The 21,240-nt window shown below is 44.4% G+C and overlaps 1 protein-coding gene across 1 annotated transcript in view; it reads right to left on the bottom strand.

Moving 5' to 3' along the window:
• Positions 1–205: 205 nt before the first annotated feature.
• Positions 206–21,240, bottom strand: part of LOC110856970 (alpha-2C adrenergic receptor) — a 43,824-nt gene continuing 22,789 nt past the window's right edge. Inside the window, exons 2-5 of the mRNA XM_022105561.2 lie at positions 12,035–13,315; positions 10,380–10,602; positions 10,220–10,283; positions 206–8,831 (exon numbers count right to left, since the gene is read on the bottom strand). Of these exons, the coding sequence (XP_021961253.1) occupies positions 10,222–10,283; positions 10,380–10,602; positions 12,035–13,315 (1,566 nt within the window). The 3' untranslated portion in view covers positions 206–8,831; positions 10,220–10,221. The remainder of the gene's footprint in view (positions 8,832–10,219; positions 10,284–10,379; positions 10,603–12,034; positions 13,316–21,240) is intronic.

Here is a 21,240-nt window from a genome sequence, read left to right as displayed (position 1 = left end):
TTTCGCCACAATTCACTGAATTTGCTCACCACCATCATCGCCGCTGCTTCTTCGCCTTCTGCGTTCCTTGCTGAGTCGAGGTCATCACAGTTGTGGAGCATATGGTTCCAACTTATCCGAGGCTTACCTTACAGTCCTCCTCCTCTTCCTACTTCCGCGCTTATCTTATCTCGCAAAACGACAATAATAACAACACACACCACCATTTCATCAGAGGTTCATCAGATTTATTATCGTAGTAGTAAGTAGTAGTAGTAGTATTTAGTAGTAGTATTTAGTATGTAGTTACAAATATTATTGACATTGGACATGTCATCATGTACACATTCACACGTATCATCAAATCACCACCAATCTACATATATATTTATCATAACAACAATAATTAAAAGATGCGTTTTGATTTACATATATTATTAATTATTATTTACATCATACATTCCACTCCAATTCCGCTAAAAATGTGTATAATTTACTAAATAATAAACAAATCCACCCATCAACTAATTAACTATTTAGTGGGGCAGGGTGGGAATAAATATCTTTATTTTATTTTACGGGGTGGGGAGTCATACATAACGTCTAAATATACATATAGAATTTTAACAAGTGTCTGCTGACTAAACCTTCCCCACGACACAACCACCACCACTACCACGACATGGATAAGTACTTATCATCCACAGCAACAGTGTGTGTGTGTGTCATGGAACAATAATAATAACAAGGAGACAACAACCGGAAGGGGAGAAAGAGAAGACAACTCCACCACCACTTTCACCAAGAAGAAGACAACAGTAGTCGTCTGACTTGTGTATAATTTGCACCAAGTCGAATTTTGCTTTCTCCTCTGGTAAATACTTTTAGCACCATTGTTCAAAATTTGTGTATAGATAGATATTTCTTAGAGAATTATGTATGTGACAACTTGCATAATACTCATTTATTCACTACATTCCACCGTTTTTTATTTAGTAATACATAATTAATTATTTAAATACTTATTTTCGTAAAGAGATTGAATATAATAATATCAACAGTTTTTTGTAATGCGTCACTTACTTAATTGTTTTTTAGTCAAGGTTTTATCTCCTCCCTTCCGTCGTCATTTTTTAAGCATCCACTCAATCGTTGTACTCTCAGGGTTATGCGTTGTCCTCACTTATTTTTATCAGTGGCCGCGGAAGCTGTGGGGACATGTGGGGACGTTAATATTGTAGGATAGGGGAGGGCCGGGTTTATATAAGATGGGGACATCAAATGACCCTGGGTACATTGTCCACGCCCTTCCGCGGCCACTGTCATGATCATGACGAGATTGTGACAATCGCATCCATTGTTCAATTTTTTTTTGTCCCACTCAATTCCAAAAAGACAAAGTGCACCACCTCTTTTTTCTTCTATATTGGTCACAATAAGTAAGTACTCGCTTCTCCTTATCGACGATAACATACCCTAAATATTGACATATTTAATACCTTCCTTATATCCCTACCTACCTAGAGAACGTACAAGGTCAAAGTTTTTTTCGTGAATACAAATGTCTATATATTTTCTTACCGATAGATAAGTACTTATCAACGAGGACGACATTTCTTTCTTGGCAATTTATTAAAACTTGAGAGGAGAGAAAAGAGCTCATACATGTTCACAATTTTTTTTCAACCAACCACAAATATAATAATAGTAATAAAGGACATATTTATTATTCTGTGGGGTGGATGGGATTATTATTTTACACTAATTTTATTTTACCTTATTTTAGGATTTTTATATTTCCTAAAAATTTACACCATTAATATTTCACCCATCCCCCCATTCACCAGTCAGCACCATAATTTCGATGCAAAAAATAAACTACCTGTGTATTATATGTATGTATGTCTGTTATGTTTTTGATGATTGATGTCCTTGTTGGTTATGGTTTGTTTTGTTAAATCACCTCTCATGGAATCACTCCGTTCTTTTATTCACGGTTTTTCTTCTGGAGAAAGATTAATTGCTAAAAGTTTATCCATCTCTAGGAAAATTTACGCGTCTACACTTTACGCCTACACATAGATATTTTTACCTCCTTCTATATACCCACCTAAATATTTTTTATATATATCCTCAATAAACAACGGCTATCACATCTGTTCAAATTTTACAACAATATAAACATTTTTTTTAACAAATTCGATGACTGATTTGATTGTATTGCAGAGAGAGAGAAGAGAGAGAAAGTAGTCGTTGTGTTGTCGTAGCCTCCCACACCACCTCGTTTTCTTTTCTTGCTATATTTATTTATTTATGTACAAAAAGGAGGAGGGAGAAAGTGCGGAAAAAAATATATAATCAAGATCAGAATCTGCCATTCAGTCGTCGTCGTCGTCGTGTTGTCGTTCGTGTTGGGAAATTCAGTACTTTCTCTTTAGCCCCCCGTGATTTATAACGCGGCTGCCACTTTCTCCATTCAACTGAAGCCATGCTGAGGAATATGTACGTATCGGGGAGGATAAGACAAAGTAATATTATGTATGCAGTAATGGATTAGGGGGCATAATGGATAGCGGTTGATTAGAATTACTTACACCCAGTTTAGTAGTGTAATTCGTGATTAGATTTACCACCTCGAGCCTCCTGCCACGTTCAATATTTAGGCCTCTTTCCACCCAGGTTGACAGAGGGAAGGGTGGAAAAATGGATGGGGAATAAATCAGGTATTAGATTGGGCGTAATAGGTAATTGAGTCAATTGAGTTAAGAGAAAGGGAGAGAGAGAGAGAGAGTTCCAGGGGAAAGTTGAGACTGGCAAAAAAGTTGAGATTAATGAAAGACTTGTTCTCTTCTCGGAGAGAGAAAGTGGGACACAAGACGCAGCGTCTGCTGGAGTGGGGACAATAAAGCACGGGGATCAAATGGATGGGAACAAGGAATAGAGAGAGCAATTATTGTTTTCCTCTGCACACTAAGTAAGTGCACCCGACGGAGGCATAAAGAGACTCTTTCTTCATTGCCTATTCCCCTTGAAATAAAACACTTCTTACAACTTTTCATCCTCAACTCTCCCCTCGATCCGAAGCCTACCACCACCATAAAGTTAATGTCGGTCGGTCGGTAGTAGTAGTAGGAGAAAGCAGTCGGTCGGTATGACCAACCATTTTTTCCAGACTTGCGACTCTTTACAATGACTCGTATTCATAAATCGGATTGCGGGCACATGCAGACTTTCTCCACCAACAGGGATGGCGACGCAGCTCCTCTCACAGACCTTCGGATGACACGCTTTCTTCGTACCAAAACACATTTGACATTCTCCAAAATACAATTGCACCACGAGTCTGTTGAAATCCGTCAAGTGAGTGAATTTCCACATCACATTCCACGAGGAGAAAGAGAGAGAAAGAAAAAAAAACAACAAATAATACTCATCCCGAAGAAGAGTCTCATCTGGGATTGCTTGCCCTGCCAGCCAGTCAGCCATTCCATTTTATAGGGAGAAAGCACTGGAGAAAGCCAGGAGGATAAGGGTGATGGAGGTTTTAACTTAATGACAAAAAAACTGACCCGTTTGGAAGAAACACAAAGGAAATGGATGGACATTATTTTCGCCATGGTGCGAACTCACAGTGTGACGACACATTTCTATTGTTTTCTCCTCCGATTGAAGGCACCAATCAGACCAGGCTTTCTTTATGAGTGAGTAGTTCATTCATTGCAGAAAAGTTGGGCGACTTACTTCACCTGGCTCCTCGGTCCGCCGGGTGGTGTGTGACCCACACCACCCACCCACCCATCTATCCATCCATCCACCACTTGTTCTCGTTCTCGCGGTGGTACAAGGACGACGACGATGAGCAATAAGCCTCTCTCTGATGGTGAGTAAGCTGAGCAAACAAATATCCCATGAAAAGTTTACTTCTAGTTCAAAGTTATTATTGTGCCGAGTGACTTAGGAGGAGGACGGGCTGGGGACCAAGTGAAAGTCTCGATGCATCGCAAGAGACGGCTTGTGTAATCCCCAATTGAGTTGAGCCAAAAACAAACATTGTTAAACAGCTTGAGCTTTTTAGTGACCGTGATATGGGGATTTAAAGATCAGAGCTTTACTACTCTGGGACAAGTTACAAGGGCGACGGCGGCGGGAGTGGTGGACATCTGATCAAAATAAATTTGTGGACCTTCACATGACATATCTTCGGATAACCTGTCTCACCTCGTTAGACTGAGCCCTTAACTGAGGTATTTGCAAAATGGGTGCGTACATGGGAGGTGAAGGAATCCCTCTAATTCTTTCAGGCCCGTCGAGTTTGGAATTTTCTGCCTCAATTTCACAGCTCAGGTGGGTACTTTCTCTCTCACTCACTCACTATTTTTCCTGGAAAAGCACCACTACCACCACCACCACGACTTGTGTGTGTGGACAATGGATTGATATTGATCTTCCTTGTGAGCTAGCTGATCCTACCTTTTTTGTCCCAAAGTCTGAACGACCGACCGACTTCTTCTGAGAACCTGTCTCTTCTGACGGTCAGCTCAACGCGTCCGCCACGTACGTACCCCTCCTCCTCCGCTCTTCCTTATCTTCTCAGAATTCTTCTTTTTGAAAGGAGTCTGAAAAGCTGTGGTGGTGGTGAAAGGAGAGAGAGAAAAGTGAAAGTGAGTTTTGGGAGAGAGAAAGTCGTGAAAATAAAGTCCAGCCAGACCCCCATATTCTTCCACATAGCAATTTGGCTACTCTCATTTTGACATTTCTCTGGCACATGGAATGCACCCATCACCCACCAGCCAGAGTCTCCTCCTTACTCCAGCTCAGTGAGTGAGTGAGTGAGTGAGTGAGTGAGTATAACTACTTTTTGAGAGAAGAGATGTAATGACATGTTCATGTTAGGAGAGGCAAGTCGCATGAAATTAAACTTTCCTCTCTCTCTCCGCGAAGAAATTCTTTCTCGATTCCCCATCTGTCAAACATTGTTTTGCTCGCCGCCACCTTCTTCACCCAACCTCCACCACCAAGACTCCGACTGCTTTCACCTCACTCGCACTTTCAGTCTCCAGACGGAGGAGACCAACCACTTTCTTTTCGTGATGAAGGAGCAGGAAAAAGCTGGCTGAGGGAAACAAGGTCGGACAATCTGACTCAATGACTCATAATTAGTTGAAAGTATAGTAGTGAAAGTAAGTAGTGATGATATAGTGGTTGGTCTCTCGTCTCGTCCCAGTCGGCCGTATACATAGTTGGCAGTGGCAGTGGCGGCGGCCGTCGTGGTGGTGGTGGGGCAACCTCTCTTTAAAATTACGGAGGGAGCTGCTGCAAGACTTTCTTCTTCTTTTGAACAAAGTTCCCTTCGTCGTTTTCTTGTACTTTTACTTCTCCTCCGATCTACATCCCGCTGCTGGTGCTGGTGCTTCTATTTAATATACAGTCCTAGTCAGAGCGATATAAGCTATTCAATCAGAGGCGAGTGCTGCTGCTGCTGCCTCTTTATCTGGCTCGCCTCTTTCCCTTCAGCAGACCTTTCACCAGCCAGCCAGCCAGCTCCGTCCGACTAAACTCTCGCTTTCTCTATCTACATGTTGCGCTAGAGAATATCCAGCAGGAAAGAAGGCTACTACTGACTCCTGGGCTGTTCTAGTCGTTGGTTTGGTTTGGTGACCCCTCCGAGCCAGCAGGCAGCTTCGTCTTCTTTCTTTCTTTCTCTAGCCTTCTCTGTCTTTCAAGTGTTGAACAAAAGTGTTGGAATTCACTCCGCTGCTCAAAATGTATTTAAAGTTTTGTCCTGTTTTCCCCATCAGCACCAGGCAGACCGACCGAAGGACATGACTTGGAATCTCGTGTCCCACACTTTCTCTCTCTCCCTCTCCTTCCGCCTTCCCAAAAACTGCATCATCCATATCACCACCACCACCAGTGGAGAAAACAGCATTATTACCATCCTCCATACATACATAGATATGCACCCTTCCCCCCCGTCTATGGTCAAGTCGAACAAGATCCCATTATTCCACGAGAAAGCATCACATCCACAAAAACAACGCCACTCACTCCATGTTAACTGTCTTCTGCATGCATGCTCGCACGTCGTCGTCGTCGACGTAGTCGCCGTCACTTCCTCCTCTCGTACTTCCCGTCGTCACTTTCTCTCTCTCTCCCGTAATTCGTGCCCCCTTCCTCTCCTCACAAACTCCTGTCCAACAACATTCTTTCTCTCTCTCTTTGATCGAAAGCCAGCCAAACACATGGAAGACGAGGAGGAGGAGAAAACTTGCAATAATTGGCCAAACTTGAACCCTCCACGCTCCACATGATCGCCGCTCGACGACGACAACAAGAAGCCATCCAGCAGCAGCAGCAGACTCCTTAATCGAATACGTTCCGACAAAGTCACAACCACTTTTTCCCTACACTTTGAGATGAATAGAGAAAGAAAGCAAGCCTTTATTTCTACACGAGTATTTTCCCCCATGTCATTTGTTGTTCTGTGTTTCATGAAAAGAACGAGGGGAAGAAAAAAAAACTGCTTCGCGTATATACATTAATCACCTCAAGGTCCCGCACTCTGTAATTGTGTTGGTCCCAACGAGCCACACACACGAGGACTAAAAGGAAATAAAGAAGACAGTCCTCTTCTTCTATTCATTAAAGGATTAATCCTCCCCTGCTCGGGCCGGAAATAGATGCCAAAAAAGGGAGAGGAGGAAAACGGTGAGAAAGAGAAAGCAGCCACGTGCTTGTGCTTTCTCCTACTTTTAAATACACATGTGCCCTGTCCTTTAATGAGGCTGATCATGGGAGAAGTTTTCACTGAAAAGTTTGATTTTGCGCCTACTTTCTCTTCACTCCCAGGATTATTCACCAGACAGTGAAAGTGGAACGTCATTACGCTCCTAGTGCTACTTAATATTCACCTTTTGTTGTTGTCCTCGTCCTCGCATTAGAAAATCGTCGTCGCATTATTTTCCTCTCAATGCATTATGCATACATTCGCAATAATAATAATAATAATAAGTAGTAGTAGTAGTACGTAGTATGTACGCAGACCTCGCTCGCTTTCTCTTTTCACTCGTCTGCACACCAAATTAAACAAGTAATTGACGTGATGAACACGTAAACGGGCAGGTGCAGCAGCTTAATACATAATATTTCCTTTGTTTGTAAATACATCTGCATACATAGATGAGAGGCTGCTTTAGTAAGTGCGCAGTAAAATCACATTTTCCGTCAGTGGCCGCGGAGGAAGGAGTGGGGACATCTGGGGAAAGTAGCATTGGGGTGTATATAAGATGGGCAGATGATAAGAACATCGAACATATTGTCCCCCTGTCCCCTCACCCTTCCGCGGCCCCTGGTCTTGATGTACTCTCTCACGTAGAACATAATTTAGATAATAGGGCGCCCGGATTATTTCCCCAAGCCGTGATTCAAAGAAGACAGAGGATGGAAAACAGATTGAGACAGCGGCTTCGGCTAGGACGACGACGACAACGACGACTACGACCGTGGTGGAGGCATTAATAAGAAAAGTGGTGATTGTTTTTTTTTCTCCTCTTCTCCTTTCTCTGGCTGGCGGACGACCTAACGCATACATATTTATTTAGGAGGACGAGGAAGAAGAAGAAAGGACAAAGGGAAAAGAAGAAGAAGAAACTGCGGTGTGTAGTAGTGTGTGAATAGCAATATATTTCTCCTAACCGATTACATAATGGTTGAAAAATGTGAACTGGAAGACAATTTATTTTTCTTGTAGATTACAACCTTTTAGTTTCTCCGTCTCCTCCTCCTCCTCCTTCTCGGCTGGGAAGAGGAGGATAAGGCAGCCAGTATTATTTGGTGCTGTCTCACTTACTTCCTCACCACCACGCTCTTATTACGTACGTACACCGTCCTCTAAATACCTACCAAGTGGTTTTATGGATGTATGTATAGCTAAATATGTTTATGTAAACAGTAGTCGGGGTAGTAATAGTACACACATGTAGAAATAGAGGTATCTATTTATATATATATTATATTATATTATGTATTAACTTATGTATTATAGGTATTTATTATACGGTCATCAGTTTGCTTTCTCCTCTGCCCATCCATCTACTTTACTACGTAACTTTCTCCTCTCAGTCTATATAAATTGGTTTGGCTTTCCTTCTTTCGGCGAACAACCTCGAGTTGGCCTTTTAATTCTGGGCTGACTTTCTTTTATCGGAACGAACCTACCCGGGACAATTCTTGCTTTCTTTGTGGGGGTGTATAGGTTGAGAGTAAAAGACAAGATTTTTTCTGGGTGTGTGGTTTAAATTTGTGGATTGTCCTGGATTATTATGTATGTATGCACAACCACGTGGATTTGGGGACAAAATATGACAAGCTAAAAAGTTGAGCGAAAAAATGTGTGAACAAGAACATCCGTTCGTCGAATAGCTCAGTAGTTGTCATCACGGCTGAATAATGAATGAGTCGTGTTGATTGTGGGAAAACTCTGCAGGCAGAATCGTCACCTCCTGTCACCAACCAGACAACTTTTCGAATTCTGTTCGATGATGATGATGATGATGTGTGTCGTCGCAGCTATTCTTCATTTTCATGATGATGATGACGAGTTACCTTAATCATTCCGCGACCGACTCCAGTCGTTCACCGTGCAGCGTGAGAGAATGTATGAATTATGCACTTACTACTTCCGGAAGTGAAGAGAAGAGAAGAAGAAGAGGCAGACTTTGTTCGACTCGATTGCGTATTTAGGAGAACTTGTACATTGCGGTGTCCAAACTCATTATTGATGCACGGTGGGTGGGTGTGTATAAATATATGCATATGTTGTCTTCCGTAGGATGAGACAGTCAGACGAAGAGCTGGAAGAAAGGAGAGGAAAATATGTATGTTTTGGTATATGAGATTTTGAAAGTTGGGGTACACTCTTAGAAAACTGGTATTAAATCGTTACTGACCGGAGTTCATATATGACTCTGGTAATAAAGGGTATTACTGTTTAGTAATGTTTCAGTAATAGAAAATTTACCACTCACAATGCGATGGTGTGAAGTGTAACCCTCCGATTTGGCTTAAATTTTAAAATTAGGTGGTCCAAGCCAATACAACTAACGTTTCTTCAGGCAGTTTGTGCGATGGTGAGAGTTACTCAAAATATTTGAGGTCAAAGTTCAAAAAACGGCCGACTTTTTTCAGGCGGAGTGAGAAAACTCCACTTCCAGTCTCTTCCCCTCGCTTTGATTTGCAGGTGTCTCGCTCACGCATACGCCTTCATGCACAAGCACAGGCTTTGATGCAAAATAATAAAAAATAAACATTATTAACTACAGCTTAAAAAGCAATTAATACGCATTATACATAATTTAATTCATAATTAAATAAGTGCGATTTTTACTTATTTCTAGTACAAATTTACATAAAAGTTAATTTATAAATTCGCCAACGGCAAATAAACATGGAAAAACTTAACTTGCTTTCCATTTCGAACGCGTTGGTTATTCTAATATTCAATTAATTTATATTTTAAGTGCTCCTGTGTTTGTTCCAATGATTCGATATTGTTGGTACTCGAGCGGATTATGGGGTGATGACGAAAAGCCCGAGTTTAAAAATGTAAACGACGTTTGTTTTAGAGAAAAAAATATTAGTTGCGACCTGAATTGTGGCAATCCCACATTCATCAAATTCAGCTGGTGCAGTTTATCGTATTGTTTTGTGGACTTTTATGAAAATAATCATATGGTCACATGTACAATGAATAATTAATATTTTTCTACAAAAAAATTAAATTTAAAATTGTTGAAATGAATTATTTTTCGGAGTGAAAATCAAAGCGAGGGGAAGAGACTGGAAGTGGAGTTTTCTCACTCCGCCTGAAAAAAGTTGGCCGTTTTTTGAACTTTGACCTCAAATATTTTGAGTAACTCTCACCATCGCACAAACTGCCTGAAGAAACGTTAGTTGTATTGGCTTGGACCACCTAATTTTAAAATTTAAGCCTAATCGGAGGGTTACACTTCACACCATCGCATTGTCAGAACATACATGACTCTACCGGCACTGGTAATAACAGGCACTACCCACCGTTTAGTAATGTTGTGGTAACAAAACATTTACCATTCAGAAACAAACTATTACCAATCAGGTAGAAAGTTATTACCAAATCAATACCACTACACATGTGACTATCAGATTGTATGAAATATCGGTAATAATACACTGAAAGCGGATGAGATGACAAAATGCTTACCTTTATTTGAACAGGATACGGCGAAACGCTCGGCGAAAATCCTTGTTAAATATTGTGTAAATCACTGCAAAAAAAGGATTCATTTTCAAAATAGAGGTTCTATACTGGGGGAAATAACTGAATGGGGACGAGGGGGAGAACTGACTACTTATTTGCATACCTGGGTTGAGAGCAGAGTTCATATATCCAAGCCAGAAGGCGATGGCGAAACCCCAAGGGGCCACGTCGCAGGAGGGGCAGAGAGGCTCGAGAATGTAGAGGAAGAAGAAAGGGAGCCAACACAGGATGAAGGAACCCATGATGAGCCCTAAAATCAACGTCGCCCGCTTCTCCTTCTTCCGCGCGATCCGCCGCTTCTCGCGCTCCGGATCCCGAATCTCCTGCTGCAAAAGTAATGATAACCGCAAATAAGTACTAAATCATTACCAATTTGGTATTAATACACACGCCCAAAAATAAGTCAATCTATAATTATGTTTGCCAATTATGTATGCTTGCATGCCGTGGGAATCAACAGAGCAACACCTCCAACACGAACATGACCTTTCATAACGTGACACATAATTAGACTCCAGTGGCCGCGGAAGGGTGTCCACAGAGGGACAATTTCCTCATCATCTCGCCATCTTATATACACCCCTCCCTCCCCCTATCGTACAACGTTAATGTCCCCACATGTCCCCACGGCTTCCCCGTTAGACTCGCACATGTAATTAAAATGATTACCACCTTTCACAGAGAAAGTGCGATGATTTTGTGTGTGATCCGTCGACTTTCTAAAAATATGTGTGCATGCATGCAATACTAATAGGCGACGAAAAATGGCCTACGCTAGAAATGACGTCAGGCTCAAAATAGTCTCTCATATAGATTCCTACATATAACTTGACATACGTGCAAGGTCCCAGTCCCCGCGGAAACAGAGAGACAATGTCCCCACACTTTATCATCTCCCCATCTCATACAAACCCTTCCCTTCCCCCTATCCTACAATCTCAACGTCCCCACACCTACTTCCGCAGCCCCTGCAAGGAGCAGTCTGTGCTTGGAAAATGACTGAGTCGTCGCTTCATGGGACGGCAATTCGACCAAGCCGAGACACCAAACCGGTGGTGTCATTGGTTTCTATATATCGCTCCCTCGTCGTCGTCCTCCTCCTCGTCTGAAATATAGCCTCCTCCGCGGCCGACCATCGTCTATGTATGCATGCAGACAAGGATGAAAGAGAGCTATCTGGCTGAATGTGTGTAGAATTGAAGCGGCATTTATATGCTCTCCCTTTTCGCTAGGAATCTTGAAGAGACAATAGAACCGAAAAGGGCAAAGGTCTCCTAAATCGATTCCATTTTCTGGGAGAACCATGCCATCCATGCCGGCTCAGCAGACCATCATCACACCATTTCACATTTTCTTCTCTCATACATATCTCTCTGCTATATCGTCCCGTCTGCTGGGGCCTCGTCCTCATCGACGTAAACACTATTCATCTATTGCTTGCCTTGCATCTCTCTCCGAAACCAGCGACACGGAACAGGGCCCATTCTCTTCTGTCCTGTTGTGGGAGAAAGTGAGAGAGAGAGGCACGGCGGCGAATGCTAGTCAAGTGGGTGCTCAACTCCACATGATCCTTTCTCCTCCGAATCTGTTAATTTGTTCCGGCCAGCAGCCTCATTTATTTTCCCAATTTCACCCGCAAAATGATGACATCAAGGGCCCCGAAGAGGAGAGGGTATGAATGAATCATAACGCAGATATGCATGCCTAGCTACACGTGCACCCTGAAAAGTGAAAGTAAAATAAGGAATCCCCACTTACTTTTGGCGATGGGAGTTTCCCCATGTCCAAAACATCCCTCCTCGCCTTGTTCGAGGCTGACGACGACTTTTTACCAAAGAAGGGTTGACACAAGCGAAGTTTGAGAGGTTTGACGACGCCACAACGACTCACCGCTCCCGAGTCGGAGGAGGAAGGTTCCACGTCACTCACAGGGTCGGCATCCAGCTGGAGACGGGAGCAAGAGCGGGACAGCGTGCCTAAAATGTGCACGTCCCCGTTGAGTGAGAGGCTTGACGAGGTTCGCCAAATCGTGGGAGTTTCCACCCGGAGAAAGTGAAGTTTGTTACGTTTCGACCGTTTCGACGAGGGTTGGCCGGCCGCCTCCTCGCCACGACTGGCCCCGTTAGATTGCAACTCTGAAATGGCACTTTCCAACTCACTCACTGCCAAGGTTGATCGATGGGGCGACAGGTTGGGTGGTGGTGGTGGGGCTTCAGACCCGCGTTTCAAATGAATTGTGGGCACGAGCGGTTGGACCCCGTGCTGTCCGGAGGTAAACTCGTCAGACTGGTCGGATCCAGCGTCCGCCTCGACCACGATGGGTGGCTCCTTGGGGAGACCGTTTGGTGGGGAGCGTCGAGTCCCTTCAGTCTCTGCTTCCTTTACTACCACGACCTCATTGATGATCACAATGTCCACGTTTATAGCACAGTTTTCAGACACGGGGGGACTACTCCGTCTCCCCTCGTCACCAGCACATTTGTCACTATTTAAATCGTCCGTCGCAGTGGAGATAGTCGTACATTGAGCGTCCCCACCAGCACTATTATTTTCCGGGGTCCCTCCCCCCGCCGTCGTCGCTGCGGCCGCCGCCGCTGCAGCCGCGGCTGCCGCTCTCTCTTCGGGGGAACACCTCACCACGAGAATTTCTGGGCGTGGCGAGGCCTCACTTTTTGTCTCTAACGGCTCCTGGAAGCCCACCGTTTTGACCGTCCGCCCATCCGGGGTGGATGGCAGGCTGGGAAGCCCACCTCGACTAGAGGATCCCCCCACAATGTCCGGCGTGCTGGGAGGCTTCTTCGAAAAAGAGGTGTCCACCACGGTCGGGTTTGTCGTGGGTGTGGCGGGGAGATGATCTTCCACCTCGATGGAGGCCAAGTTATGCCCCTTATTCGCCGCCTTGGGGGGTTTCCTCACCGCTCTCCGGGCTCTCGCCCGGGCAGCAAAGTAGATGCGAATGTAGACGAACACCATGATACAGCTGGGGATGTAGAACGAGCCCAGGGCAGAGTACAGAACGTAGCCGATTTCTTTACTCAGCTGTAAAAGAAAAGAAAAACATTTTTTAGCAACATTCATCTTCACTTTTTCTTCAGAAGGAAGTAGCAGAGGGAATGCGGGGGACAGAAATAATGAGCCCTATCCATCATCAATTAGCAGTTCGAGTGGGTTGGTAGGTTGAACAAAGAAACAATTAGTGCAAGACGACGCCTGCCCTTCCAAGTTTGCTCGAAAACTAAACAGAATAAATGAGCGCAATGTTTCACAATTATCTTGCCCGGTGGAACATTTATCAAAAACAAGTGTTCACATAAGACGCAGTAGTTTGCAGGATAAATACTTCTTCAACTGGTAGTAGCCGGCAGCAGCAGAACGTCGTCATCATTCTCAGCCTCCATGTAATTGTTCCCACTACATTCGTCGTTATATACCCTTCCAAAATATTCCTTAAGCCATACTCAAGTGGAAAGTTTAAGTGTTTAATTCAGGGAAAAATTAATGTAGCGGTGTAGTGGTTACTGAAACAAATCCAGTTTTTAAACTTTTCAAGAGGAGAGAAACCCAACCTGCTTTCACCCAGTCATGCATATGCAGGCGACCACCACCACCACCACCGGAGAAAGCAAGGCAATCGTCCTTAATTAAAAACAGAATCGATCTCAAGTAAAATATGGCATGTTTCCCACTTTAAATAAGTGCCTTTCTCTCTCTCTCCATGCATATTCATAAATTGTGTGGCAAGAAAATTTTTCATGCGCCCGTCACCCACCAGACTGCACAAGATACCACCACCACCACCAGGAAAAGCACTATCTCTTAACGGGCCATAGTTTAGTGGATGAATTGCATATTTGCATAAAATAGCCATATCGCATCTCCACTCGGAGAAACCAAGCAGAATAATGACGTACAAGATAAGAGAGAGACAAGAATGTATACATTTATCCTTTTCTCTTTCTCTCTCCCACTTTATCTCCGGCACAGATATTTTTTTTCTTCTTGGCGGCACAGATTTCAGCCTTTCTCCAGCCGACATATGACGTACCCCTGGGTGCCTATGGTGGGTCGGTCGTCGCGTGATCGAGAACAAGTCCACTTCATCAAAGCTGTCTACCACGAGAGCCCCACGGGCGAGGTATGCAGGTATCTTGGTTCCTACCTTTTAGCATACAGCAGCATAAAACATTACCAACAAAGCATTCGAACCAGCTGCTCCCAAGATTCTTCTCGTGCTGGATATCAGTCTACTTTCTCCTAGTCAACCTCAATCTCCATCCGTCCGTCGGTCCGACCCACCCACCCACCGGCGGATGGAGTACTATCTTTTTCGCAAACTTTTTTCATACCCATGCACCGTCGCCGCCCTTAATTCTCCTTCGGCGAGTGAGAGTCTACCCAAATTCGCCACTTCATCATTCAACATTCCCTTCGCAGACCCGCAATCTGACATTACTTAAATTACAATGCAAACTTTCAGACACTTGTGGTTCCTCGGATGGGTCGGCCAGATGTAGCCCCGGCTACATTTGCAACCTGGACATGGAGATCCAGACAGAGAAAGGAAAGGTAGATAGATCCCGACCATTTTTAGTGGGATAAATGTACGCACTAGTGCAAGTCATACATAACTAGGAGCAGTGGCCGCGGAAGATGCTGTGGGGACATTAATATTGTAGGATAGGTGGGGGGAAGGGACGGGTTTATATAAGATGGGGAGATGATGCGGACATCGAATAACTGTGGGGACATTGTCCTTCAAGCTTCCGCGGACACTGCTTTCTACGAAGAGGAGCCACATATTTTCACCAGTGGCCGCGGAAGCCGTGGGGACATTTATATTACAAAATAGGGGAGAAAGGGGTTTATATAAGATGATACCGACATCGAATACCTGTGGGGACATTGTCCCTCTGTCCCCTCACCCTTCCGCGGTCACTGACTTTCACTACTACGTACTACACCCTTATGACTGAGTGTTTCTTAATGCTGGTGGAGAAAGTGTGACACCATTTTCTGCACAGGCACACTCATGCCCCCGTTATCTACACTCGTCCTCTTACAGACTAGGATCTCTCCCGTCCTTACTTACCGACCGACTGACTGACTCCTCTTCTGCCAGGCTACGTTACCCGTTCGCATATCTCAACCTGACATTTTTACTGAGAGACATTTACGTCGAGGCGCACTCAATCTTTGAATGAGCCGAAGCATCGCAACGCAACGTAACGTTTGAATAAAAAAAGAGATGTAATTTCCCCCAAATATTTCACAGCCTGGACTCAACTGCCAGCACGCCATGCACGCCATGAGCATGAGGTAGGAGCGAGCGGAATAAACGAGTTATCATTACGGACATTTGCATCTCAGGAGGAGTGAGTTTCAAATTACAGTATTTTTACCCCAGAGAATGCCAACCATACTGCTCACCAAACCAACTTTTTTTTGATGGCTTTATGACATTTATGGGTTCTTAAAATTAGCCATTTTTTTCCTCAGCTCCAAATTAGAAGCATATTAAAGACAAACGACGCACACGTAAATGCACCCACCCACCCACGGTACTAGGACATTTAGATGGAAAACAGATTGCTCCTCATGTATGTACCCACTTCAGAACAGTTGTTTTGGTCACTCCAATCATGAGATCTGTAGCAAATCCCAAGTTGGCAGTTTCCCTATTCTCAGATCACATTAAAACTTGAGAGAGAGTGCGGACCATAACATAACACAATATGAATAGCGAGTCGTCGTCGTCGACGTCGTCGTCGTCGTCAGCAGGAGGAGACAGGGTCCCGTTGGAAGAAGAAGAACGACCAGAAGCACCACCACCACTTCCAAAAACTTTCATTTCCGAACAAGTTCAACTTTATGTGAAGCGTGGTGATGAAGCCTCAACTTGAGAAGAGTCGTCTCCATGTTGCAAACTCTTGTCAACGTCAACGCGTATAATCCAATCTGTATTAAGTTTTAAGCTTCCTCTTCTCTCCTCCTTGAGAATATACAACTTTTTCTTCTTCTTCTTCTCCGTATAAAATAAAACTCTGGAGAAATGTTGAGAATATTTTGTGGTGTCAACTACACAAAACATTATTACAAAGTCGCCTTCTTCTTTTCTCTAAGACAGGGAGTCGAATCAATTTATTATACAAGTTTCGCACAATCATTACTCTCTCGCTACCTTGGTTTGGTTCTTTCCATACTTTTGGGGTGCAGGGGCCGCGGAAGGGGAGGAGTGGGGACATGTGGGGACGTTAATATTGTAGGATAAGGGGGGTGAGGGACGGGTTTGTATAAGATGGGGAGATGATGCGGACATCGAACAACCGTGGGGACATTGTCCCTGTTTTTCCGCGGCCGCTGGGAACTACTTTTCTAAGGACGACTCAGTGGCCGCGGAAGCCGTGGGGACATCTGGGGAAGTTAACATTGAGGGATAGGGGGAAGGTCTGAGTTTATATAAGATGGCCAGATGATGCCGACATCGAACAACCCTAAGGACATGGTCCCTCTGTTCCCTCACCCTTCCGCGGCCACTGTTTCTTGGTGGGGTATGATTTCGTTATAAAATTCTCTCTCTCTCTCAGCTTCAGCACCCTTTGTCTCGTCACAGCTGCTCGTGACATGAACCCTTTTCTCTTCCAGCAGAGAAAGACCAATATTCCGAGGAGAGAGGGGAACACTCCGAGACTGGAGATGGGTTAAGTTAAGAAAATTGTAAATTACACCGAAACACATTATGAGACGTCATTCAAAAGTGCCAAGGCGAGCTTTTATTAATTATCACTAGAATGAGACAAGCAAATACAGTCGTGTCAAGTTGTTCCTTTATGTTTTTGATGGGTTATTAAGCCCTAGTATGAGGCGTTCCTCCTCGAGGAACGTGGAATGGAAAAAGTTTCCACTGTGTAGAAATATTTATGTATTCGGTATTTTCATACTTTCTCTTTTTCTTTCTTTCTTTTTTCTCCACCCACCTACCAGATCCGGAAAAAAACACACAAAATGTGCGTACATGTCGTAGTACTAAAATATTTTTACGAGATTTCAATTTATTATGCCGCGGCAAGGTACAAGTTGTTGTTTTGTTGTTGTTTTCGCACGAGGTGGGTGAAAGCGTGTCTCAATTCGCTGATCCAAATTGGGTTTCGGGTAGAAGAAAACAACATCATGAACACCAATTTATATTGACAGTGAGAAATGTGGGTGAGTGTGTTGAGAAACAAAAGAGTTCACAATAAATACACAATTACGTCAGCGTTCCGAGGACTGACCACAGCACACCACGTGGAAGGGAAAAAAGAGAAAGAAAGAGACTTTCTGATTTCAGCAGCAGGAGCAGAATTGAGAACAAAGTTTACAAGTCGTCAACTCAGCACTTAGCCATGGACATCTTATTGTTAGTGCCAAAATGATTGTGCACTAAGAGTTTGCCGAGCCTGGCACTTTTCTCGAGAAAGTTGCACCACGACGAGGACGGAGCAGCAGTAAAAAGCAAACTTGTGACGAGATTTGATTGACTTTTGTTCAGATGGTTTTAATTGCCAGAACTAATTTGACAACTTGTTCTAAATGTGGACCAACCAAGCAAGTTTCGCTTCGTCACCAATGGCCGCGGAAGCTGTGAGGACATTTGGGGACATTAACATTGTAGAATAGGGGGAGGGCCGGGTTTATATAAGATGGGGAGATGATGCCGACTTCAAACAACCCTGGGGACATTGTCCCTCTGTCCCCACCCTTCCGCGGCCACTGTTTTAGTAGCGGATTAGAGGAGGAGGGAACGACATCATTCTCCCTCGTCCACCCCTCCGGACAAATAGTAAGGTGCCGAAATAATGAGAGGTGTCTAACTCGTCGTCCTGCACATTAATGGGGCTGTTATGCTTTCCCTTTCGTCGTGGTTTCGAGTTTGACTTGTTGTGTGGGTGTGAGGAAGGAGAAAGTCAGGAGAGGAAGTCAGGAAGAAGGACATATCTGCCTCGACTCTCGAGTGATTGAATACCTGAGAGAAAGCGAATGAGATACCGTCAAATAGATCAAGGCAGACAGACAAGAGAGGCAGAAACGTGGAGGATGATGATGATGATGGTGCAGGAGAAGGAGGAGAAGCAGTTTGTGAAAGTGTAATTTAAGTGATGCAAATGCTCCAGTTCGTATCTGTGACTAGCGAATCTTGGAAAGTGAATAGGCTCCTACCGTTATCCGACATGGCTGCCGAATGTCAACCAACTCTCTCTTCCTCTTTCATCTCAACACTGCCTTGGGCAGGAGCATTGTGTTTTTATCCATTTGGAAACAGGATCCCATGCCGGGAGGACGGAGAGGGGCTGCCGCTTCTGATGTCTTTCATCATCAGAATGAAAGTTATAACGTGAATAAATTACGAGCCGTCTACGGATCCTCCTTTCTTTCTCCTCTTCTTCTACGTTATCTTCTCGGCCAGATCATGTCCCCACACGCGTAATTGCATGCATGGACTCGCAACCTGGAGGACGAGATAGAGCGCCATGTCAACCCAACATGCTCGTGAGATCATCCCACCCTCGGGAGATAAATTGGAGGAGCCCCGCTGCTATTAACTGGGTTATTAAGAATGAATCATTGATGAGGTGCTCGAACCCGGCCTGCTGGTGCTTTTATGGGTATCAAATGACGACCAAATGGGGATGTGTCACAGGTACGAAGAAGCTACCACCACCACCGCCTTTGACCCATCCGTGAAGAAAGGAGAAGAAAAAGATATCCCATTTGTGGACCAGCACCAGCACAAAGGAGAAAGTCAAAGTAATGGCTGAGTGGCTTGACTGAGCTGAGTGGATGCATGCATGGCTGGAAGAAAACCCATCACAAACAACAACTCACTCACTCACATCAGCCACGCCACGTGTATGTATGAACGCCAGAGTGAAAGTGGTTGAGCTGTACGATGACAAGAAATCCAGCCAGCGAGGAGAAAGAAAGGTGGGTGAGTGTAGACAAAGAGCATTGGAAACATGGATATTTCATTTAAAATTGATGCCAACCCGAAGAAAAAGACTGACTTTCTTTCTCCACGTGGTCGTGTCCGGTGAGAGAAAGCTACACCCAGAAAATGCAATCCAGTCAGTCATGCTCTAAAAAGAGTGCAACAGCGAGATAACTCCTCTCCAGCTTTCACTCACTCACTATCGGAGAAAAAAAACTGTTAGACGAAAGGAGACGATGTGTGCATGTCAAGTGTTGATGAGCGTGATTGCTGCTGCTGCTGCTCCTCGTCGTAATAAAAGCTACATATTTTCATGCCAGAGAAAAAGTAGCGATGGAGGAATGGAAGTAGTTTACTTTAAAAGGGGATCAAAGTTGATCACATCCTCATCACAGGCAGCAGATTCTATTGTGTGCGGGGAGGAAGTTGCTTTCACTCTGTGGATTCTGTAAACTCCAGCCATCCACACATTCACATCCACATCCCCACCAACCAACCAACCACCCGACCAGACCAGGCCAGGCCAGGAAAGAGAAGAGCCAAGGCAAGAGAAAGGAAATGAAAGATGAAAGCGATAAGGAATTCTTAGCTCTGTGTGCTCATCTCCGAGTCTCTCTCTTCTCCGACGAAGGCTCCCACTTTCTCCACCAGCCAGCCAACTTCTCTCCGCGATATATTAATACATTACGTAGGGGAGAAAGTCGTCCTTTTCGTCGTCATCTTCTTCGTGTTGGCCATGGCAAGTAGTAAGCAATACCAAGCAACCAACCAACATATATAACAACAGAGAGAGAGATATGTATCTCTACTTTGGTCGGACGGACTGACTTTTTTTCTCTCTCAGAGGATGTTATGTGCTTCCCTTTAGCCGGCGTGTTCCACTTCCATTTGCAACCCAGAAAAACTTTGTAATAGTTTCTGTGGCGGAAGAAGAGAGACTCCTCCGCTTTCTCTTCTTGTGTGTGGTCGTCGTCGTAGTCGTCATGATGGTGATGTGTGTCTTGTATGTGTTCACAAACGGAGGGGGTTAATACATAATACGATGATTCTTTTGTCTACTAGGGAGGACCATAGCCCGATAAAAAAAAGAGAAAGTCTGAAGCAAGCAGTAGAGCAAAGCCGTAATCCGCTTATTTCTCCTCTTAGCGAAATCATCCCAACGGAGGAAAGTGAGTGAGTGAGTCCCCCCTCGCTTTCACTCTGTCCGAGGATGCTGCTTCTTCTTCTCGGACGGACGGACATCCAATAAAGCAGGCAAGATCATTTCCACCATTTACGACGCCCTCATAATAGGACAAGGCTCGACACACGCGCCAGACCGTTATGGATGGATGGATGCAAAATGTCACCAGTCACCAGATTCGCACATTTAACAAAACAACGCCTTTGTAAATTAACTTAGTTTCACCACCACCACCACCAAGGCGACTACTGTGTACTTAGTTCCTTAATATATATACTCCAAACCCCGCTTTATTCATCCGCAGTGGGGGAATCCATTAGAGATAATCAGCCAAGAGAGGAGAAGACTGTGCACGAATGCAAATTTATCATCTCACTCGCTGTTTCTCTCTCTTTGTGGCCTGGCCCGTTTAAGAATTCGAGACAATTTAGGAGAGAAAGTGGTTGGTTAGAGTCTCTCTGAACGGAAATGAGAGAAGAAATGGAGAGCAGCAGGAAAAATGAAATTTTGAGCGCCCGATTTCACCACCACTCTGTGCACTGATTTCCTAAATCCGCTCCATCAAAAAGCCAGCCACCGACTGCTTGTGCCAGCCAAGGCATTAATCTCATATCGGTTCTCCCCAGCTCGCACAACAATCAAATCACCACACCAACCGACCGACTTTCTTTTTTTCTTCTCATTCCTCATCACTCACGCCCCAACAGTCCGGCACGATTCCACTTTCTCCACCACCACTTTCACTTCTCCGTGACGGTTGCAAATTAGCATTTCGCGGCTCCCCTTCCTCCCCTAATCACGGCGAAATTTGTATGC

The sequence above is a fragment of the Folsomia candida genome, unplaced genomic scaffold, assembly GCF_002217175.1.
Source record: "Folsomia candida strain VU population unplaced genomic scaffold, ASM221717v1 Fcan01_Sc017, whole genome shotgun sequence".
Lineage (NCBI taxonomy): Eukaryota > Metazoa > Arthropoda > Collembola > Entomobryomorpha > Isotomidae > Folsomia > Folsomia candida.
This window is presented reverse-complemented; position numbering and strand designations above follow the sequence as displayed.